The following is a 24874-nucleotide window of genomic DNA, read 5'->3' as shown; positions in this document are numbered from 1 at the left end:
CTTTTGATTCCTTTTATTATGTTTCTGAGATACATTCGAACACTGAAGTAGTAACACACAATGATAAATAAAAAGGGAGATTGTGCAGCTAGTTTCCTGGCCTCGCAGCTTTAGTTACATGTACATGATATAAAATTAAAGAGAGAAGACATTCAGGCAAAGCAAAAGGGGGAAAAGATTCACAGTGAGTTAACAGAAATGAAGGAGAATTCCACCAAAAGCATAATTTTTCATGTCTCCTGATGCATTCTTGAACAGTAGTGTTTCTGCTTACTGCTGTCAGCAATGTGTTTGTGCCTGAGGCTCGAACTCCCCTTTATGTCATGTGGAGATAATGCTTGGCTGCTGCCATCATGTTAAATGAATAGATGATTCATTTCATGTCCTTGGTCATGTGAGCCACATAGTAACTTCATAGAAAGCAACTATCTGCATTGTTGTAAATACAAAGTGACAAACTCAAGTGAACCACAACACATTTAGGTCAGTCGTCATTCTTTATAGAGAGACATGAAAACGTGTGAGCAGTGAAAAAGGTGGTAAGTTCAGAAACCAATCCCTTGTAGTAGGTTCCAGTAGCAGCGTTCCTAGGCAAAAAAATTTGTGATTTTAGCATGACAGTTCTGGTGCATTCTGATGTTCTCTGAGACTGCCATACAGGGGTAATTACGATGGAATTATTTAGTTCATTATTGAGTTCAATAACTGTGCAAATATATATCACGTTCAAAATTGTACCATTTTCTAGGTATTTTGACGAATTCATTCAAAATGTATTACCATACCAAGGTCAAAAGATTGTGTATGAAACAGAGGTACAAACAGACGCCATTCTAAAAACTTTGCCCATCATGTGTTGTGTTAAAAGGCATATACTGGCTCTATAACAACATTATATGCTTGGACCCCAATAATCGCCACCTATGAGATATAATTTGTTGACAGCTGCTGTGATCTTATAGAGATTATGACAGTCCACAGAAATCAAGTGTTGTACATCAGTTTCAAATGTAAAAATTAAGCGGAAGCTGACTGACTGCTAACAATGACACAGTACACATAGTCTTTGCCGGCCGTCCAAAAGCTAATGAAGAAGGAATCTGCGAAAATAAAACCAACTTCACAGCTCACGAAAATTTAACCATAGTTCTGACTAATGTTTGGGACAGAGGAGCAATTCTCTTCTAACAATTATCAGAGAAGACCCCCTTCAAAATGAAAAACTCATCAAACCTACATGATTCATAAGAGTCACATGTACATCATTTAAAAGGCAGAATTTTGCCGAGAAATGAAGAGTTTGCGTAAATAATAAGCTACTGATGATGATTCTGCCAAAAACATGTAAAAATGCGTGTACTAGCTTGCAGTAATATATTTTTTAACATTCTTGGAGTATACATTTATCTGTGTTATTGTTTTGTTGAAGAAAATTTTGGTGGAATTCCCCTTTAAACAAAACAGACTAAAGCATAACAAAACCAAAGTAAAAGTGTCAAACATGAAAGCTGACATACAGAAACAGAAAAAAACAGCTTAGTAGACATAAACAGAAGAAACAAAAAGAAAAAGAAAACAAGTAAAGAACAAATTAAAATAAAAAAGTTGTTCAAACTGACTGAGCTATTTTCAAAATCAGAGCTACAGCTGTGATTAGTAACAGATTTGAAAGTACTGGCTGGGGGATTTGATGGGGCTCCTGTAGCTGGGCGTGTCTAAAGGAGAGCAGGCAGACTGAGAGGGGCACTTCCTCAGTGGGAGGGTAAACGGCGGGACCTTTGTGCCTCCGGGCCGGGCCGCTCTGCTGGACGCGTTCTTGGCCTCTGGAGGAGTGTTTGCAGAGCATGAGGGCACGGCTGATGTGGATTTGGGGGGCTCAGTGGACGCAGTCCCTTTTGCCGGCCGGTGCAGGTATATCTGCACGGTCACTAGGTGGAATGTCGGGATTGGAGAGGGCCGGTTGGGGGAGGGGCAGAAAGGTGGAGTGGAGTATAACGGATTCACAGTCAAAAATCATCTCCCACATCCTCCGAGACCACCACAGTCAGCACAACATGAACTACTGGATTACAAACTAATGTGGGGAAGAGGCTTTGGAAAAATAATTCTTTAATTTAATATTAACCCTTAGAAGTCAAGAGTTATTACGTTCCTTGGTATACTATCCAAATGCAGTAACATAATTCAATGTTTCATTGCACAGTGAGTTATGCAATGGTCTTTTATCTTTGTTTCGATGTCAAAAAATGGCAAAAAAGTAAAAGATTTTTTTTGCAAAACAAGACTACAAACAACAGTAAGTTTTCATCAAACTGAAGACATAAAATATCAGTAATGCTTTCTTTTATAGTACCTTAAGTTCTAGATATTAGCTGTGGATGGGCATGTCAATCAACCTTGATATTTGAATTTTTAAGGAATGTTTTAGAGAAAAAAAATGATGTATAGGAATTTTCAAACTACAGGCAACTGCACACCTGATGCGTCACGAGACAGTGACCAGAGACAGTGGAACCACTCAGCATTTTACTATTACTATAATATATTAAAACCAAACCCAGATCACAAATCCATAGTAGGTGATAAAATATGTGGTTGTAAATATATACAGAGAAAGGTGTCAGTCTAAAGTCTTTAAGAGAAACAGATGAAAGCTAATCATCTGCTTTCACCCTCTCACCTTAGCTGATAACAAACCTGATAAATTCTCTAAATGATGATTTTTTTTTCCATTAAATCAATACGAGTAGAGTGTAAAATGAGTTTTATATTTATTTGTGCTTTTCTGCCATGCTTATGTGCTGTAGCTGCACTTCGTACTAACTGATATCCTCTGCCAGCATGGTGCGAAGCTTCTCGTCCAGTGTGCAGTAGCCTTTAGGCTGCTTTAGAAGTCTTCTTTGGTTCCTACTTTAAAGTAAACAAATACGAAACTCTGACCAAAACTTGAGACGCAGATTCTATAGTGCCCTCTGTTGGAGAACAGAGTTCAGACATCTCATAGTTCTTATGAGAATAACATTACAGACAAGGTCATTTGCATATCCAACATCCTAATTAACTATTCAGGTTTTTAAACTTTTATGACTATTTGAGTATTCAAACATTCTGGCAGATCCCTAGTATTAACCAGGTGAATGTGAGGTACAAATTCCAGAGAAAGAGGTAATTATTTTGGAAAATATGTTGGTAAGTTCTAAGACATGCTAAATTACTGTGAAATGCCAAACAGGTTCTAGTAAGAATTACTGCTTTCATTTACAGCTCAAGTTCAGTTTGTTTCTAGGTTACAGACAGGTACATAATACATGAGGTTCTTATGTCTTTGGATAGCATTTTTACCTCGTATAGTGAATAGCTAGAACCTGTTGGGCATTTCAGTGTAATATAGCTTGAAACCTACCTGTTATGTGGAGTTTGTACCTCACACTTACCTTGTTGATACCTAGAACATAAGGAACTTTAAAAGAAAGCAATACCAAAATGTCTTCTTTTTTTACTTACAAACACAAATCTGGTATTGGCTAAAAGTCTAAAATCACTACACTTGTTTTAATGAGACAAATAAATAACATCAAATGACACCATAGTTTTGTTATCATCTGCAATAACCGCAGCTTGTAAGGGTTAACTGTAAATGTAAAAATACTACTTTAGTGTTCATTAAACCTGGGAAAACACTACATTACTGGGATCTTGTATTCACAGGGGTAATCTGGATGGAATATTATCTAATGAGATGACTATTCTATAAAGCCAAACTGATTGATAAAAGGTACAACTGTTTACAGAAGACTAGCATGGTCATTCTTCCACAGCTTCTTTTAAAAATGTGAAAGAAATACTCTCACTTGGCCAGAATCTGTTACAAGAAACAAAAAAAGAAGCATTCCCAAGAAAATTCAGAGGCACATGTTTTTCATGATGAAAAATGTCAGGCCTTGAAAGGACTGAAAGTGCAACTACAGGCGCCTGAAGTGAAAGCTTTGCTGGCAAGTCTTTAAGTGGGCTGCTGGGTAACTGCAGCAGAATGCGTGTTCCCATGGTGCATGTGAAAAATAAGCACCATGGGCTGTGAGCAAACACACAGCGTGCCTCTCGCAGGTTAACAGCTAGTGTATCAGCGTCACTGCAAAATCACTGCAATCAACCACAGGCTGACGGCTCACTCTCAGTGAAGTGTTAGAGAGAGAGAGTGCTCATTAGTCCATTGGGAAGGCTTGCACTTTGGAGGTGAAGAGGGGGTTTCTGTCACACGCACATCTATCACATCAACTCTGGCCCTTACGCAACACAGCTCTCGGGGCATTGGTTCTGTGATGTCCTAAAGCCAGACTATGCCACTATGAGTCAGTTAGCATTACCATCCAATCTAATGAAGAGCATGTTAGATGAAAAAGATCACACTGTAAGCTGTATCTTACACTACTAGCCCCACATAAGGGTTAGCAGTCTTACTCCAAAAGCAATGTTTTTCCAACCTCATCCTCATGCAGCCAGTTCTTTGTTTTTCCTGCTTCAGCACACTTCGTTGGTTATCAAACTTTTCATAAACTGAATTAGTTGTGAGTGATAGTTCGGCAAAAAACAAATTTACACAATTTTCCTCTTACCCAAAATATAGCTGATCAGGCATGTTTGGTGTCTTAAGTTTTGTTCTTTGGCCTTGCACTAAAACTGTACAGCTAATGTGGCTAACAAGCAATAGAGTTATGTATATCAATTAGCTCTGTGCAAACTGCATGAATAAATAACCATAAACGTGCATCAAATTATGCTGTACGCTTGTATAATATTCAGGCTTCAAGTTAGCTACTACTAATGTATTAGCTATGCAACATACTTGTCTGCTTGTATTAATAACAGACAGGGTCAGAAATCACATCATCATATAGGGCTGAAAAGTTAATCATTTTTATATCAAAATCACAATTTTAATTCCCAAGAGCTGCAATTTTAATTCTATCATGCACTCCTAAAAAAGATGATTCTTCAGTGGTTCTTTAGTAAAGGAAATGGTTCTGTATAGTACCATGAACACTCGAAGAACTCTTAGCACGATTAAATGGTTTGTTCTTCAGATTGACGCAGAATGTGCTGTGGATGGTTCTATGTAGAACCTTTTTGAAATGGTACCAAAATATGGTACCAAAAAGGGTTCCAAAAGGGTAGCAAATATGGTACCAAAAAGGGTTCTTTTACTGTTACAAGTTTGACATCGTAATAACAGCAGAACCTTTTTGGGTGCCATATAGGACCCTTTTCAACAAGATTCTATATAGAACCATCCACAGCATGATGGTTCATGATGTAAAGAACCTTTTAATCATGCAAAGGTTCTTACAAGTTCTTTAAATGTTCATGGTTCTACACAGAACCATTTTCTTTACTAAACAACCACAGAAGAATCATCTTTTTTAAGAGTGTACATTATTCACAGTTGGTCATGAACTCTCTAGCACAATACATTCAGTGTTCAAGATTCAAGCCTAAAAATGGATATGCTGCTCTTCATGGCAAAAAAGGAATGGAGCTTAAATTAAAGAATTTAAAGTGCAATCGCAATATTATAGACAGAACAGAAAAATCACAATACGATTACGATTTTCTGCAAAACGTTCAGGCCTACAATCAAGTCTAAGATGATCACAAGTCCCAGGGAATATAGTGCTCCAGTGCAAAACTACAACAGCAAACTTCAGACACCAAGCAGGTCTTTGGCTAATTGACTAAACTTAGGCTAAAAGGAAAACTGTGTGAAATCTGAATTTTCAATGAAATGTTGCTGTAAAGCAGGAAAACATTAAACTGCAGCATAAGGGGACTTCAGTTTCAGAACAAGATAACATTGTCCTAAAGAATCATATAACATGCTCTCTTTTTTTAGGTAAATCAGTACCAACTGACATAAATGATGAGTTGCAGAAGTACTGACATCACTGGCACAGTTTTCTGAAAGCATAGCTATTGCAAGTTTTCTTTGAAAGTTTAACTCCAGAGTTACTGCATTCACTACTCAGAGCAACAGCTGTGATACAGCTAACCTTGCTTTAGAATCACACAATGCCCACAGAGCTGCTCTAGGTGAGGGAGGGTTGAGGATCAGGGCCTACCTTTACAGTGCGTCACCCGCCGCATCCCTTTGTGAGTGTACAAAGACAGAGATAGAGATTGTGTGAGAGGGCTCTTACAGAGAGAGAGAAAGAGAAAGAGAGAGAGAGAGAGAGATCCCTGCTCATCAGATCCTGGGTCACCCTGTCTGGTTAATTACTCTACAAGGCCCTCCAGGGGAGACATCTCGTTGGACATCTCTCTGCTCCAGATAACAAATGAACTCCAGTTAATTTGGTGTTTGGTTAATTCACTTAACATCTGGAAAGGGTGTTGTGATGACTTCAGCTAATCAGGGGATCTGGCATGATTGTTACAATATGGTCAAACATAAGGTAAATGCCCCAGGCAGGACGGCTGATTGTATAGTCTATTGCAATGGAATGTAGACTAGATTTGTACATTATTTATGTTTACTGTATTTTTTGCCACTTTGTCACATTAAAAAATTTGTAGCTAAGTTCTAATTATGTAAAGGATTTTGGTTGCACCCTACTACATAACACTGACACAACCACGCCATAAATATGTCAAGGCAAATCATGCTGTCATAAGCTGTTACGATAGATTATGTCCAGGAATGTAACAGTGTCACGTTATCATTACCAGTAACTGTCATGATCAGTGCAATAATGTGTGATGTTATAATGAATAACTAGAGCACACTTAGTAAAAATTAGTGTGATTTAAGCTGTCAAGACATTTACAAATATTACGATATCTGTGCTGACAGTTACTGGTAATGTTAACATACAGTCATATCATTGAAAAAAATCTCTGATTAACAACTCATGACAACACATGACGTCTGCCAAAACATGTTTATGGCATGGTTATGTCAATGTTATGTAGCAGGTCAAGTAAGTAATATCAGACTTTGTTCAAGGCGTTGTGAAACCTTGGGTACCTCAGCTTAAGCAACTTTATTTTCTACTATTTTTGTGCACAATAAAAGAAAAGATCACCAATAGATACCATATATTTAAATCAGGGATGGATTTTTATGGGTGATTCTGATTTCTTTACAGCCAAATTGCCTGATTTCTCTTTTCTTAGCCTTTTGTTAACCTAAAGTTCCCAAAGTTGTAATTACAAGTAACATTATTTGTTCTCTAATAGGCCAAAATGGTATTTATGTTCTTAAACAAAAAAACAGTTGCCCATTAAAATACATAGTTGTATTTGAGTGCATGTAAATGATATTTAAATAATATGATTACCATCATAAAAATGCAACATAGATTGGCCAAAATCTAAATACTAAATTATAATTTATATATTCCCTACTGCTGTGCTACTTACATGTTCATTTTGTCTTTTTATTGTTGCTCTTCGTAACAGTTTTCATAAAAGGCAGTTAAACAATTGGTTCTTGCTAGCCAAATTCGTAAATTATAATATATTTCTATTTATTTATAAAATAATATCTGCATTACACAGTAAGAATCATGGACAATAAAGAAGGTTTCAAAAGGCTAATTGTTTAACTGAGCCACCCAAATTGGATAAAGATATTCCGCAGCCTAGTGCCCAATTACACATCAATCAATAACATCGAGAACATTGGTTTGCTAACTTGCTAATTATCGAAATCAATACACATTTAAATGGTAGCTGTAGGGAGTAAAGTCTAAGATAGTCTATGGTATCTCCATGACTACATGTCTGCGTGTGAAAGCAACAGCATAAATAAAAACCAAACACAACAGAAAAGGAGAATACTAAAAAGTATGTTACAGGTAAAGAACGGATGAAATGGGTTACTGATTGCATTGAGTTGTTACTAGCTGGCTGGATGAATTGCTTCAACACAAACAGCACCACACGCTGCACTACAACTGCCAGTGAACCTTTACGAGCCAAGACTGGAGGAGGCAAAACCATAAGCATGAAATGATTTTTCCTTTGGCCTTGTTTCACTTGTTTAACAATGGAAGAGATGATTCACTACAGGCAAGAAGTCCATTAAAAACAATGTCTGCCCCCTTCCTAAACTGAATTTCACTGCAGCTAATTAAAATTGGTGAAACAGTTCAAATTTGTAACCTCAGGCCATCATCTATCTTGAAATTGTGCTTGTCAGGGTCAGTGGAAAGTCCAGCTCTGATGCTCTTAATCTTTTCCCATAAGTCCAGTAAGAAAAGCAATGAACATGAGCGCATGGAGATGTTTGACCATGACTCCTCCAGCCTTGGCCCATAGTAATGAAACTGCATAGAAGCAAACATCACAGCACCAGCCGGCACTTACCAGCACTGAATACAGGCTCCCTCTGTTTGCTGCAGGAGGTGAGAGAGGCAGTACGTCACCCAAATGAGGCATGTGTCACTGTGTATGTGAGTTTGTTTTTTATATTTATTTTCATGAAAAAACAAACCAAACAGAGGTTACATACTTTGACTTTAGACTAAAGTTAACTCTTGTGCTGAGACTCAAAAACGACACACTGTAACCTTCAAATTGTATAATCTACCTTGTATACCACGCTGTGCCTAAGTCAGAGACCACCCTTCTTTTATTTAATTTTCAATCAAAATGAAGCTATTCATATTTCAGGAGATATTTCTGTATGTAGATTAGATTTAAGACAAAAACTTGCATAAGAAGGGGGTTAGTCAAAAGCAAATGAGTGAAAAAACACAAGTGTCCAAAACTGGAGTTCAAAAAATGATTAAAAGATATAGAGAAAATGTGACTTCTAAGAACCATGCAAGACCTGTTAGGCCACCACAACTGTCTCCAAAAGATAAACACTGCTTCATCTTTGAAAGATAGGAGACAATTAAATTCCACTCTTGCTTCAGATCTCAAAAAATCCACAAATGTTTCTGTCCATCCTTCCACTGTGAAAAGACAACTTAGCGCTATGGGTCTGAAAGCATGTGCAGCTGTCAAGAAGCTGTTTCTTACATCTACAGATGTTACAAAATGGGTCTGATTCCCAATTCCCAGTTCTGTTTCAGGCATAAACTGGCATTTTTACGTATGTTCTGGGAATGTGAGCCTACTACAGACTTTTGGAAAATTGTTAATGCCACTCTAATTAAAGCCACAAGCTCTGTTCTTTGTTTTACTGAATGATGGTGAATATTTTATACTTAATGAACACAGAATTATCTTATGCAGTTTTTTCTGCAACAATGATGATCATTCAAATTTGATTTACTCCTAATTTTTACACTTGACAGAATGGTGAGCCTTGAAGGTACGACTGCAAGGTTGAAGAAGGCCCAATCAAAGATAACACAAGCTTGCACTGAAATGGCATCTAATACTGGAAAGTTTGTACAGACATTTTATATATTCTTGATCACAAAAAAGAAGCTGTTTCTAATAAAAGGAAAAAGAAAATTTGCAAATCAAACAAAGAAGCTGTTGGTGTTCTCAGAGCAATGGCCTGACCACCCCAAAGTCCAGACCTCAACATCATTTAATGGGCTTGGGATTACATGGAGCATGAGAAGCAAAAATTCAACCAACTTCTAAGACTGATCTTTGGAGGTATAAAAAAATATCCCTGCAGATTTCTCTGAAAAGTCTCCTAAAAAGAATGGAAGCTGTTATAAAAGCCAAGGCTGGCCATACCAAATACTGAAGTTTTGGATATTTTATTTTACACTGAACAAAAATATAAATGCAACACTAACCCGCAAAAAACAGACTGGGTCGTAGAACAGAATTCCCACATTGGTATCTAATTTGACGAGCAGTGTAACAAATTTCTATTTTTATTCAGTATAGTTGTTGGGGCTTCTGAGTAATTTTGTGTTAAATGTATATTTATTTTTTCTGGTGCTGAAAAATAAATAAATTGTAGTTAACATTTGTTTTGACAGGAAATGGTGGTCTCCAACTTTTGCCTAGTACTGTACATGTGTAAAATATTACCAGTGTTCAGTTAACAGTAGTATGACATTTATATTGACCTACTCAAATTACAGACAGGAGTTAATTCAGCACTGAAGTTTTTACTGTGTTTGTGTGCAACAGCTAATATGCTTCTTATCTTTGAGTTCATGTCCTCACAGTGCATTAAAAATATGCCAATCACATGCTGAATGTGTATCATTAAAGGAACAAGACATGCACTGAGTGTTTACTGTACCTTTCACTGGCTCTCTTGCCACTGGAGTTGCTCCCGGTGGAGCCAGTGCGCGTGCGGTTACTTTTGGCATCTCCCCCGCTGTCCTTCCTGCTGGTGGGACCCACCTGTTCTGATGAACTCGTTCTTTTCACAGTGCTGAGGATGGACAGGAGAGTGAAAACATTAGCTTAACTCTGGATGAAGTATAGCCATACATTTGCTCAAAATGTAGAAAAAGACAGCCCAACTAATAAGCTAATTAAAGGAATATTTCAGTGCTTTCCAGCCTGATCTCTATCTGCTGCCATCTCTAAAAAAAGAACAGAAAACCTCGACTTGAAACTCACTTATAGTAGAAGCCCCCGAGCAGTCTGAAACATTCATTTTTGTGGATTTTTTAGATGATTTTTTAATTCAGACGTATTTAGCCATTAAGCTATACATCTTTTTACAGACAGGACTCTTCCAGAGAAGAATTTGTAGTAATATGTTATCTACATAGTATTTTTTTACAGGCCCTTGATGCAGTACTTTGAGATTAGGTTGAAAAACACTACATGTTCCTTTTACCAAGACCTTCTTGAGTTGAAGTAGATATTTTAGACATTAAAATGTGCAACACCACTGTTGGGAACCTCTGGTTTAAAAAAATTAACCGAACAACAACCGTTCAACCTTGAATGCTATCTAAAAAGAATACACAAAAATTTTCCAATGTTTCTCAAAGTAACTTTTAGTGAGCAATATTTTTCACATATGAGCCCATGCTTCAGTCAGGAAATGGTCCTGTGCATGTGCATAAACATTTACTCAGAAGAGAGGAAATGGTGCTTGAGAGATAACACTGGAAACACTGCCCCCAATACACCACTGACAGCCAGTTATAACAACTATCCAGCCTTTACAATTGCCGAAGACAAACACGAAACATATGCTAGACACAGGGCCGCTGCAGCTGGAAGGGGAAACATGTTTTTATTTGTTTTTCCCCTGACACGCTCATGACCAGATTTGCGATGGCTTTGGGTGGACGCAGAGGGGTGAATGTAGACAGGCTGCCCTTTCAAACGCCTAAACAAAAGAAAAGGCCATATCAGCAGTCTACTGGTTGCCAGGCTCAAGCCTAATCCAAGCTGCATGGGCAAAGTTCTTTCAGGTCAGTTATGGTCTGGTGGCATTATCCTCTGTGGAGGGAGCTGCAGGATGTTTGAGCTTGAAGAGGCACTTTGTTAATGATGGCACTTCAGACATACAACTGGAAGGGGTATAGAGTTAATCTAAAGTCTACACAGTCCTTACTCTAGTTTGTGGTGGGAAAAGGCCTGGTGGAAAGGAGCAAGATCATTAAAATGGTCTGAGGACAATGGAAACTACGGAACCCTGTTTTGAAGCCAAAGAATGTTCAGTTTCTCAAATGAACTAGTTACTTCCTGAACGATCTTAAGACACTCGTGGTTCAAATGAGGAGCAGAATAGTAATCCAGAATACCGTCTTAAAATGGGTTATGAACGCTGGCCTGACCCTCTGAAAACCTAAGCCGTACAAGCTACCATAATGTATTGTACTAAAGTGTTAAAAACATTTTCTGGATTACAAATGACATTGCCTTATGTTTTTCTGAAATTTCAGATAATATTTTTGTGAAGATTTTCAAGGCCAAAAAAAGTTCTTTTTCTGCAGGAACTGGCTGTGCCTGAAATGTAACAAAGCATTCAGGGACAGAAATTTGAATCGAATGTTTGCATAAGCTGCTGCCTGCTGAGATTTCACCATCTGGTTTTTTAAGGCAATATACAATAGTGCTAGACAGTTTGTCAAACCTTTAGCACTCTGTGAATTTCTGCATAAACTTGTCCTAAAATGTGATCACACCTTCATTTAATTAATAACAATAGTATTTCTATCATTTACTGAACAAAGTGATCCAACATTAAATGTCATCCAGCATCAAATACAGTATGTGAACCTCTGCCTTCTATAACTGGTGTGACCCCCTTGAGCAGCAATGACTTCAACCAAATGTTTCCTGTAACTGTTTATCAGTCCCGCACATTGACTTGGAAGAATTTTGGCCCATTGCTCCTTACAGAACTGCTTCAACTCAGAGATGTTGGTGGGCTTTCTTGCATGAACTCCATGCTTCAGGTCCACAACATTTCTACTGGAATAAGATCTGGAATGTGACTCAGTCGTTCCAAAATGTAACATTTTTTCCGCTTCAACCATCTGACTGGTGTTTTCAGGGTCATTGTCTCGCTGCAAGATCCATCTCCTCTTGAGCTTTAGTTCATGGTTGGATGCCCTTACATTCTCCTGTATGATTTACTGACACAATATAGAATCCATAGTTCCATCAAATGATGGCAAGTAGTTCTGGTCCAATGCCAGCAAAACAGCTCCATATCATGATACTGCCACCACCGTGTTTCGCAGTTAAGATGAGATTCTTATGCTGGAATGCAGTGTTCGGTTTTCACCAAACATAATGTTTCTCATTTAAGCCAAAAAGTTCTGTTTCTGCCTTGTCTTCAGGCTTATGCAGGTGGTCTTTAGGAAACTTTAAACAGTAATGTTCTTCTTGGAGAGTGGGGACTTCCTCTCTGCTATCATTCCATTCACAATATTCTTGTTCAGTGTTTGCCTGATGGTGGACTCATGAACCTCAACATTAGTCACCGCAAGAAAGACCTGCAAATCCCGTTATTGATGTTCATGATCATTGATGTTACCCTGTTGTTTTTTGTGATCCCACAGAGTATTACACACCTATTATACCTATATCTATTACATTATACACTTTGTTCTTTGAGCTTTCACAAGAGCTAGGCTACAGTTTTTACTATTAGCAGAAATGCTAGTAATAATCCAAAGCTTGATGTCTGAAGTTACGCTCAAAGCTTAATTTACCTAAAATATTACATTTTGGTTATTAAAAGTGTCAGACCAAAGCCTTCTTAAAACATTTTCTGAGGGAAAATACTAACAGCTAATGTCATCCACCATCCAGAAGCTGCTTTCAATTTCAGATGTAGCCATTTCAAAGAAAAAGAAACACTGAAAGCCAGGCAAGGTACACTAAAAGGTTTGAGATAACTAGTTTATAACACTCATAGGAAGGATTCTTCAGAGTTGTGAACAGACACTCTCACCTGTAGGATCTGAGTAGAAACTTGGATGAGCTGGACAGACTGGACACACTGGACAGAGAGCATGCGACATGGGGAAGGAGACGAGGAAGGGACACAGGAGAATCAGAGAGTGAGACAAAGGTGAGACAGATGGCTCAAAGACATTTGAAGGAAATGAGTGAAGAAGATGAGTCAGAGAAAAAGTATGCAGGTTTATTAACTAAGAACCTCTTTTCAGAGTCGTCACATTCATCATTCAGCTGGCATCAAGATTTGTTTTGGCTATTATAATTCTGAAACCATTTCACAAGAGGACGCCTTGTAGATCAGCCAAATGGAAGACATTTGTAACAGATGTGTTCTTATCAGCGGGTAACATTAGTTTTCGAATCATTAACTTCACATCAATATTTAAAGGGGTGGCGTACTAGCCAGAGGACACACACACATCTCTGAGGAGACTTGCACGATTGTCAAACATTCAAAGCAAATTATAGTCTGATCTCTGAGCAAACAATATATATTGTTCACTAATCCCTGTCAGCTTAGAGTCACCTCAGTGCCAGATAGTATGGGTCTCTGAATAAGAAACTGATGTGGGTCAATAATCTGCTTTGCTAAGATCAAACAAAATTACAGATGGAGCTCTGAGAGGGAAGAAGTTATTTCTTCTGTCACTCTCTGTAGTGCCATCATAACTAAATTAACTGAGCATTCGAGGCATTGTCAGGCTTGTGTTTGGTCATATATAGTGTATGGTCATACAGTGGGATGTCGCAATTAAATTTGATTTCAATTACTCAATTACACAATTTAAAAAAGTGATCAATTAAAATTTATGTTACTGATGAACTGGTAAGTACTGGCTGGCAGATTACCTGATACGATAATATTGTGAAATGACAATATTGTGAAAAGCTCAAGAAGAAAGAAGAGACAATAGAGAGTTGAAAGACACTGAAAAGCGTTTTCAGTTTTTATGGTCTGGTTGTGTTTTGTGAAAGAAAAATAAAGTAAATGTCAGCTGCTGCAACCGTCAGCTCTGCTTCCTGTGTCCCTCCTCAGCCCGGGGTAGCACAAATACATAATACTACTGGTCACAGTATAAAAAAAGCCTGATGGCCAATTTATATGCATATTGCCACATCATGTTTTTAATTATTTTGTTGTAAGTTTTTTTAAAGGCTGCTTTGTTCTGTTTTTTCTAAAAATATGTTTTGTAACCTTTTAAGGGCTGTGCATAGTAGGGCCCAACATATGGTTGGCTGAATATATACATATATATATAGATATAGGCAAAAATATCACAGAAACCATATCGATAATTGGTGTTTTTTTTTCTTTGCTTGTTTTTGTTTTTTGAGTTTAGAAGATGTGATAACTGAGAACTGACAATCATACCCACCTATAAAGCACTATTAAACTAAAACTATTGGAATCTACTTAAGCAACAGACCACAAGAGGGAGCATGTTTTAATGAATAACAGCAGCAAATAAATAGAAATTTGCTCAAAATGTGCAGAAAATGCCATATTTAAATTCTCTGTAGTGGAGATGTACTTCTTTTCAAAACAAGACCCAAACTTTTGTATAAGATTTTATATACTAAAGTAGAAACTCTTTAACAGTTAGCTGCAGTGTAAAGCAATGATTCAGTTATTGTGAAAAAAATGTGCTTTAAAAACAGCACCATTGCTAGAGAGCTCCTTAATCAATCACCTTGCTTGGTTGGAACTAACTTTTGTATGAAACTAAAATATAAATATAAAATTGTATTATCGGTAATCAGTATTAGAAAAGCACATTTAATTATTAATCCTTAATTGTCCACATGCTGAAAACTGCTCTACTGACCACGCATTCTACATGTGTGGAATACACACCATCCCATCCTCCATCTACTCAGTCATCCATCCACCCTTAGACTATCATAAATGAGCTCCAAGCGAGACAGCGACTGAGGGAGAGAGCAATATTTTGACGGGGGGAAGATTGATCACCTCGTCTCATTCCCCCCAGTCACTCTTTCACACAGTGCATCAGAATGGCACAGCACTAAGAGTGACATCACGGCAGCAGCGGCGGCTCTAGTGGTGAGGAATGTCAGGTTGGGTCTCTGTGGAATTGCGTGACAGCGAGAGATTATGTTATCGGTGTCCTGTGACATGCTAACATTTATAAAATAGAACAGCATCATGTTGTAGAAGAAGCGGAGCGGGAAATACTGAAATTCGAATGAGCGAGATATGCTAATTTTATTGTTTATGATGACAGCTGGGCAGTTAAAGATGATAAATAAAAAGCAGAATCTAAAAGGCAATGTACTAATGTCTGGGATGAATTCATACGCACATAATGTCATAGAACACTGATGGAAATACAAGAAAATGGACAAATTTTACATGTAAGTGATGACAGAACTAGACACTAGTTTATTTTTGTAGTATCATATACTGAAAACAGAGCTGTCACTGTCAATTATGTTAGTTATCAATCAATTACAACACTTAATTGAGTGGAGTGACCAACAGTTTTTTTAATGGTTAAATAATAAAAATAAACAATAACAAACCATGCCTAGCCTGCCTTTCAAATTTTCCAGAATAGATTACTGAAAAAAAGAGAAATTAGGAAGCCTTTAAAGGGCCCATCCATACATTCTCTAGTATTTTTGTCTCAAGATCCACTTATTACGTTTAAGTGGGTTTTTGTACCAAAAACAGCAACAGCAAACAGCAACATTTTTAGATAATTTTACATTAATTTCTGATATATGTAAATGATCTCTTTTCTGATTGACTACCCTGTCAATCAAAAAGCAGTCTGGCCTTAAATGTTCCTCATAACTTCAGTATGAGCAGGGCTACACTGCTGTAGGCTGAATAGGCTAATATACATAATTGTGTGGGCTTTTGTGATGCCACAGCTTAGTTTCCACATGTGGACTGTGTGGACTGGGGAGTGAATGGTATATTTTATCTTAACAAGTAATGTTATGTAACAATGTAACGATATTATTTTTTTCAGAAAAAACAGATAAAATAAATTTTCTATGATAATGACCCATTGAAAAGACTTTTACAGACTTCAAGACTCCATCAGACTCTGTTTCTTACTGTAAATTAAGCTAGTAAGAGGGTAAAATATGCATTAACATCCTACAAAGTGGCAATTAGTCATTGAGAAGGTAATTAATCAATATTATTTTAATTGAGTAATCAAGTTTAATTGGTAAGTGAGTAACCAGGAACAGCCCTAATGAAATGCTGTAATATATAAATTAATGCATGTAATACTATCTGAAGCATTCTACCGAATTAGTTTAAACTGCAGTTACACAGTAAAAAAAAATTTAAAATACTATTATGTGTTCAACCCTTAAATAACTACAAGGATTATGTTATGCTTTAGAAATAGTAATAAGATAAATATATATAAAATCATCATTTATAGGGTTTTTTTTTTTGGAAGGTGACTGTCCCAAATCCTAACCCCAAAATTTCAGCTTGTGAAAATATCTGCATTTTTTAATTTTGTTTTTAGAAGGTCTAAAGGTCCGTAGGCAGAACCTTATTTTAGCCACCCCCTTGCACTGTAGAGCAGGAAGTGAGACTGCATCCCTGTCCCTCCTGGACACATGGTGAGCAGTTAGATGCCATTGTTTTGAAGTAACTTTGTCCAAAAGTCTAAAAATCAGTGTGTAACATTAACAATTGTCACTATCGAAAGACACATTTCTGAAATTAAGTAAACTTTTTTGTGTTTTAATGAAAAATATTATGATTGTATGTGTGTATAACTATTCAAGGTCATGTACTGTCTAGTATTTTTGAGTTATGCTCAGCATTTGCTTTCAAAAATACACATAATTAAGGTACAGGGATTTTAGTCTAAACTCAGTTATATGTCCGAAATGTTTTTTCAACTCTGACTTTGAACCAATTTGGTAGAATGATCCATATACTGGGATTATTTACTGTGGATGTATAATAAACCCCAATCCATATAGTCTAAACCACTAATGCTATAAAACTGGGGGTCCTAACTGTTGTCCAAATTTTTAGGTAGGCACTTATAGACACTTATATTCAGATACTCCTGACATGCTTGATTAACTGGATCAGGTGTGTTAGAATAACTAAAGCTGGGCCTATTTTACATGATCTTTAAAGCTGATTTGCCACTTTCTACAAAATATCATAATGGGAAATGGTTTTCCAGGTTGGGAGCTCAGCCTAAAGCGCTTGACAGCACAGATTATCTGGTAGCGTGAGAGAAGAGTTCTTCTTTAGCCCTCTGATCTAGCTCCAAAATGATCTCCCAATATTTTAAACATGACCTATAGTATGAGGTGGTCAGTGATGTAATTGAACAAGTGATTTAGGCAACAGCCAATGAGAGAGCTAAGATAAAAAAAAAGGTGAAGAGACGTGTGTGCACACCACATGGGCAGAGACCAAGGAGATGACCACAGGCAAATAGTCACTCTCTTTACAATTTAAGCAAGCTAATATTTTGAAGTAACTTTTCTCCAGCTGTCACTGTGATATCTAAACCATGTATTCATGCCCAGTTTGTGATTTTACTTTTTGTGTGTGCATAAAAGCATCACAGAAGCAGAACTGGGCACCCCTTCAATAAAAGATCAAATTAGAACTTGATAATTTATGTGTTTACATCCATTTAAACCCTGAAATGTGTTCTAATATGTGTGTGTATTTGTGTATGGGTCGTAACTGATTACACACAAGCTCATTGGGAACTCAGAGCACTGTCTACAACAGCATGCCACAGACAAACTCCTCTCGATTGCACTCTCTGTTAGACACAGTGTCCCTGAGGTCCAATTCACTAAAACTCACTAAAGCTTCATTTTACTACATAAGGTTTGGACAAAAGCCATGAACCACAGGGCAAGAAGAAGCAGCAGCTATTCTAAAGCTGAAGTCTTTTGTTGTAAGTTCAATTGGGGATCAGTGTCATAGTGTCCCACCTCTTGGTTGCTGGTGAGTTGATGTCCTTCTTGGAGCCCGAGGGTGACGGCAGCGTGCCGCTTTTCTTTGGTAGGACATTGCCATTGTTGACTGTGGGCCTCAGTGGCAAGGCTGCGATCATTGGCCTGGCTGTGTGACAAGTGGGGAAAAAAGAAAAGATGCTACAGTTCAGGTTCAACAACAAACTCTTTTCAACAGTTCCCGCTATTAAGAACAATCTGTAAAAGAACACTAAAAAATGTTCACATTGTATGTGTACCTTTTTAAAAATTGCCTCTTCTTATTTCTCACTCATAACTCAATGAAACAACCACACTTTTGTTGAAAGTGTGGATTCTTAACTTTCAACCAAAACCACATTTGTGTTGAGGATGCAGAAGAGGGGATGCTGCATTATAAGCTGAACCTTACTTTTTTTCCTTTTTGATAGAGAAACAGACAGAAAAATGTCAGAATATGTCAATTCATGTAAATCAAATGTAACTGTAATTCATTGTGCAATTAAATCAGATAAATAACTATGTAACACAATTAATGCATTACTGTTCAACGGGTTACACAGGCTGAGAGAAAAGCTCAATTCAAATGACTCATTCCATAAACTGCAAAGCATGAATGCCATTAATCTATGAAAATCAAACTCAGACTTCTCTCAGACCAAAGCCAAATGAAAGAGTCACTTTCTCCCTGTAATCAAAACTGTGGGACGCTGTTAATAATGACTCAGAGATTACTGCCCCTATTGTTAATGGGTGCAGTTTGGACGTCCTGGATGGGGAGTCTCCCTTTGTTCCATTTTAGTGGCATTAGAGCACACCTGCAGTGTAACTGCTGACAGCAAAGATCTACAGGAGAGCCTTTATTTATATTACCCTGTGAGCCTGCCCTATTAAATATTCATCTCTGCAGCGTCGCTTGGGCTTTCGTGTTTCTCTCTTGGCTGCCAAGCGAATAAGCAGCGCACTTGGCATTGCACACTCAAGACACTGCAGAATGAGATGAAAGAGACACCAAGAGCGAGAGACACAGCAAAAGACAGAGAGAGAGAGAGAGAGAAAAAGTGAGTGAGTGAGAGAGAGAGAAGAAACAGAAAGGTCTCAAACAAATCAGCCAAGTTGGAATGCAGCAAAGCAGACATGACTCACTCCATGAACACTCAGCACAGAGACAAGCAGAGAATAGCAAAATGTATGTGCCTAATCAAGGACAGAACCAATAAATGTTTGTCTCACAGTAGGTGATGGGGGGGTTTGGCCCCCAGATTGACAGCTGGCAGTGGCGGCCCGTGTAGTCTGGCTAATTAAAAAGTGTCTGACATCAAAAGCGTGCCAGTGTGTTTTGAATCTAAGCTTTCAAAGTTACCCCAATTATTTTCTGCACCTCTGTTGGGCAGAAGACAAGCGTTATTAGCAGCACAAGGCCGAATGATCATTAAGCCAAGATGCTGAAAGACAACAAACTGCTTTCTAGACTATAAATTTGTTAGGGCTCCATGATATCTTTTTTAAACATTATTGTGATATTGGCCTAATCACAGATAGCCCTGTCACAATTATTACATAATCGCCTGATCACAATTATTTAAGCTGACGACAATTATGTTCCACAGTTGTTAGCTTTCAAAATGTCACAATAAAATGTAATGGGGTGGATTGAGACAAATACACATACAAAAGTATGTGGACAACCCTCCTAAATATTGAGTTCAGATATTTCAGGCACAGCCACTGCTAACAGGAGTGAAAAATCAAGCACACAGGCATGCAGTCTCCATAGACAAACACTGGCGGTAGAATAAGTCGTACTGATGAGCTCAGTGACTTTAAACACGGCTGCTAGATTCTACCCTGCTAGATTTGCCCCTGTCAACTGTAAGTGCTGTTGTTATGTAACAGAAGCATCTAAGAGCAACAACAGCTCAGAGACAAAGCTTAGAACTCACAGAGTGGGGCCACTGAGTGCTATAACATATAGCGCGTAATATACATATATATATATTTTTATTTTTTTTTCCCCCACTACAGAGCTCCTACATGCCAGCACAAGAATTGTGCATTGAGCTTCATGAAATAGGTTTCCCTAGCAGAACAGCTGCATACAAGCCTAAGATCACCAGATCGCCATGCCAAGTGCCAGGTGGTGTAAAGCACTCTGCCACTGGACTCTGGAGCAGTGGAAATGTGTCAAAATTTGTCTGATGGACAAATCTGGGTTTGGCCAAAGCTAGGGATTGCTACCTATGGGAATGGATAATGCCAACAGTAACCTCAATCTCAACCCTATTTAAAACCTTTGGGATGACCTGGAATGGCGACTGCGGGCCAATATGAGTGCCAGACATCACAAATGCTCTTTTGAATGGCAAATATTTCCACAAACATATTTCAAAATCTTGCGAGAGTGGAGGCTGTTATAGCTGCAAACGAGGATCCAACTCCATATTAATGGCCATTGTTTTGGAATGGGATGTCCAACAAGCTCATACAGATGTTACAGTCACGTGTCCACATACTTTTAGCCATATGGTGTACATGTAAATAAAAGAAAGCAGAAAATATATTAACTGAGACACTTCATGGGTTTTTATGAAAACAACAAAAGTTGTAACTTCTGACTGGTTCTGTAATACGAGGACAGTGATGAGTAATGCTTGCCTATTTAAGATAAGATTGTCGTAAGTTGGGAGCTACTAAGTATTGACAGCTTGAAAGCAAAATAGCTCATCAACCAATTTGGCCACTTTAAGCATGTACATTAATTTCTACATACAAGGAACAAAAAAGACAATAACCTGATCACCTAAACCACCTTTAACTGAATCACCTTTCATCGAAGCTAAAGTACATGCAAATAAATGGTAAAGCACAGTGAATAGTTATATAATAGTTACTTTTAGCCATAAAACCATCCATTTTCAGTGGTCATGCACTCTGGTGCTCTTGTGCAGTGCGTGTTTAGTTCCAGTGATGTGACAGCCATGTGCTCTGTGTTATAACATACACTCCGCCTACCTGACTTCCCAACACTGCAGTCTGCAGAGGCAGATTTTCTCATCGCTGCTGGTTCTTTTTGAACTCATAGCAGAACGGGGGAGGAAAGAGGAAGGAAAAACTGAAGCAGAAGAAAATAGTGCTAGAACGTGAGGAGAAAATTTAACAAGGCTAGGACGAGGCAGAGAGGCAGAGACGGAGAGCAGGAAAAACTGAAGTGCCTCACGTTCTCCCAAAAAGAATTTGTATGGATCTGTTTTTCACTGTAAGGCTGACAGCTAACAATATAAATTTGGAAAACCATCAAGGCCAAATGTGAATCAATAACTGGAATCAATGAATGTGGTCTCTGAGACCAGCCACAAATTGTGGCCAACTGGGTGACAAAGTCTGTAATGTAAATGTATGTGTGTTTATTCTTTAGCCTGACTGTATGAACACCGGGGCTGCATGATGTGGAAAACATATTACATTGTGATTATACTTACATGTGAAACATAAGACAGAATGCTACATGGTAAGATACTGGCATACTGGCAAGATACTGGTGTGCTAATGTCACAGGCAGGAGACCAGAAGCTAAAGAGATCAGCAAACCAGTATCAATATCTTACAGCATAGCAACAGCTTGTATTGAGATTATACCATATTTTTATTACTGATATTTCTTATTACCTTTTAAGACAATGATGACACAAAAATGATTAGCGAGAATTTTTATTTACATTCTGTTATGAAATTTACATTTTAATAGTTGTTGAGGTTACTTGTTAAATACTTAAAAACAGTTTAATAATATAGTCAGTGTGTCTGTTAGACACCAGCATTTATGTAATGCCTCTCAGCCAATCACATTGCAAGATCAGAACTACTTGTGGTACATATGCAATTTATTGTAACTCAGAGTGGCCTTGCAACATATTAAAAACATGCTGGTGGACCCTTCATGTGGCACATACTACATGGCCAAAAGTATGTGGACTTCTAATTAGTGGGGATTTTGGAATTAGTGGGGATTTTGCAGCTTAGGCCACAACCACTGCTAACAAATGTACAAAATTATACATTCAGTCTCCATAGACAAACACTAGCAGTAGAATAGGTTACACTGAAGAAATCAGCCTGTCAACTTGCTTTCCTGCTGATCCTGTCCCAGTCAACTGTAAGTGCTGTTATTGTGGAAATGTTTAGCAGCAAAAACAGCTCACCAATAAAGCACCTGGCCACCCAAGCTCACACAATGGGACTGCACAACACTAAAGTGTCCATTGTGTAGATTGAGTTTCCATTGCTGAGCGGCAGCTTACAAGCCTAAGATCACCACATACAACGTCAAGTGTTGGGCTGGAGTGATGTAAAGCACACTGCCATTGAACTTTGGAACAGCGGAAACGCATTCTATGGAGTTACGAACCATGCTTCACCATCTGGCAGCCTGACAGACAAATCTGAGTTCGATGGGAAAAAAGTTACCTGCCCAAATGTACAGCGCCGCCTGCGAAGTTTGGAATAATGGTCTGAAGCTGTTTTTCATGGTTTGGAGCCCTTAGATCCAGTGAAGGGAAATTTAATGCTACAGCATACAAGGCCATTCTTACAACTTTCTGGACGCAGTTTGGGGCAAGGCCCTTCCCTGTTTCAGCATGACAATGTGCCAATGTACGAAATGAGCTCCATAAAGAAATGGTTTGCAGAGTGGAAGAACTTGACTAGCCTCCTTAGAGCCCTGACGTAAACCTCATCCAATGAACTGATGAACTGCAGCACTGACTAAGAGCCAGGCCTTATTGCTCAACATCAGTGCCCTCGCTCACTAATGCTCTTGTGGATGAAGTAAAGAAAATCCAGAATTTCCAGAAGAGCGAATCTAGAATCTGTAATTCCCAGAGGAGTGGAGACTGTTATAGCAGCAAAGGGGAGACAAACTTCATATTTATGTCCATACATTTGAAATGAGATGTTCAACAAACACATACACACATATGTATGTGATGTGCATGTCCACACAGTTTTGACCACGTAGTCTTGTTTAATTGATCTGTAATATTGTGAGAAAAATATTCATGTTTGTTGAAACACGTGCCCTAATTAATCAAGGACATCTATAGAAACTCATGTATAACAACTGAGATTTGCTCAGGATGCTTACAACACACAATGACAAGTTTTTGCATATTGCAACATTCTGTGATGTGAGTACTGGAAAGACTAATATTGAAATAACGATTAACCAAAAATACATTATGCTGCCCTAATGCACAGTATATGTATGCAAAGTGAAGTTGTGTGGGTGGGTGTATGATACCTTTGGTTGGTCCTTTCCTGCTGAGCATGGCTTGCTGCTCTTCAGAGATATTGAGTCTCCTGACCACGTCGGCCAGCGCAGACTTGAGCAGCTGAATCTCATCCTCCTGCATCTGCACACGCTGCTCCAGAGATGCGATGCGGTCTGTCACCTCCATACTGCTTGCCGCAGAAGCACTGTCATCTACAACACATATACACACACACACACTCATATTCATATATATTCATATATATATATTTAAGCCATTTTTCGCCAGAATGATTCAGAATTATTGTTTAAGAATATAGTGAAAACACAAACGTGACTGTTAACCCAGGAGTGGAATACAGACAATAAAAGCAATACACCAAACCTTTTGGGGGGTTTTAATGTAGCTGCATAATTGTATTTAAGCCAAGAAATGAGCACATGCTTTATTGAACAGTATTGTAATTATTTGTAACCAATTCCAAATGCCAAATCAATGCAGCTGTATCACTATGTTGATGCATCACCATGTATCAATGCATTTTTATACCCCTTTATATAGAGGTACCCATCCACCATGCCGGCCTACAATTTATTCCCAAATATTGCTTGCATGATCTATTCAAATTATTGTGATTTATAAACACATGCTGAAGACAAAATAGCAAAAAGACAAAAACGTCTGCTTTAATAGGGCCAGCTGGTGTTGTCCTGACATGCCCCTTTCCTCCACACACAAACAAGTCCCTGGTTGTGTCATGCTCTGGCCTAACAGCTGCTGCCCATGAAACTGCTCTAATCTCTCTCTCTCACTCTCTCTCTCTGTCTCTCTCTCCCCCAGAACTACAACCCAGGTTAATAAACTGTAAAATGACATTGAAAATAAAGTGGCATGAAATATTAATAAACACCAGAGGTCTAATTCCCCTGGAGATTGACAATAGCATCTCTATTAATTATGTAAAAGGAGGAAGCAGCTGGTAATTAAGGCCATAAAAATGTTGGTTTTAAACAACGTTGTGTGTTGATTTATGTTATATTTAGTTAGTAAGGTAAGATCAAGGGAATGTATAACTGTTGTGCTTAAATATTTATTCAAAATTTTATGCAAAATTAAACAAAAACTTTTTTCTATATTTTAATATATGCACTGTATGTATATATTAGTTGGAAATCTCCATGTGACTACATCCCTATGTAAGTGTGACTGGATTAGTTATAAAGAATCGTAAGGTAGAAAATGTTGCTGTTGTGAAAGAGGATTTGACTGTTTGATGTCAGGTTTTGTTT

The 24874-nt window shown here is 38.0% G+C and overlaps 1 protein-coding gene across 12 annotated transcripts in view; it reads right to left on the bottom strand.

Annotated features, from left to right (window-relative positions):
- The window catches only part of eml1 (EMAP like 1), an 85953-nt gene that overhangs the window by 18967 nt on the left and 42112 nt on the right, over positions 1 to 24874 (bottom strand). For 4 of the 12 annotated variants that reach the window (XM_036594235.1, XM_036594226.1, XM_036594228.1 and 1 more), the window contains 7 exons: positions 23615 to 23797; positions 21331 to 21393; positions 18319 to 18448; positions 13346 to 13393; positions 10217 to 10351; positions 8362 to 8390; positions 6114 to 6140 (listed from right to left, as the gene is read on the bottom strand). In XM_036594235.1, the coding sequence (XP_036450128.1) occupies positions 6114 to 6140; positions 8362 to 8390; positions 10217 to 10351; positions 13346 to 13393; positions 18319 to 18448; positions 21331 to 21393; positions 23615 to 23797 (615 nt within the window). Of the gene's footprint in view, positions 1 to 6113; positions 6141 to 8361; positions 8391 to 10216; positions 10352 to 13345; positions 13394 to 18318; positions 18449 to 18578; positions 18700 to 21330; positions 21394 to 23614; positions 23798 to 24874 lie in introns of those variants that run through there. The other 8 variants (XM_036594229.1, XM_036594230.1, XM_036594231.1 and 5 more) reach the window with 8 other exon arrangements.

Source organism: Colossoma macropomum, unplaced genomic scaffold (genome assembly GCF_904425465.1).
Source record: "Colossoma macropomum unplaced genomic scaffold, Colossoma_macropomum, whole genome shotgun sequence".
Taxonomy (NCBI): Eukaryota; Metazoa; Chordata; class Actinopteri; order Characiformes; family Serrasalmidae; genus Colossoma; species Colossoma macropomum.
This window is presented reverse-complemented; position numbering and strand designations above follow the sequence as displayed.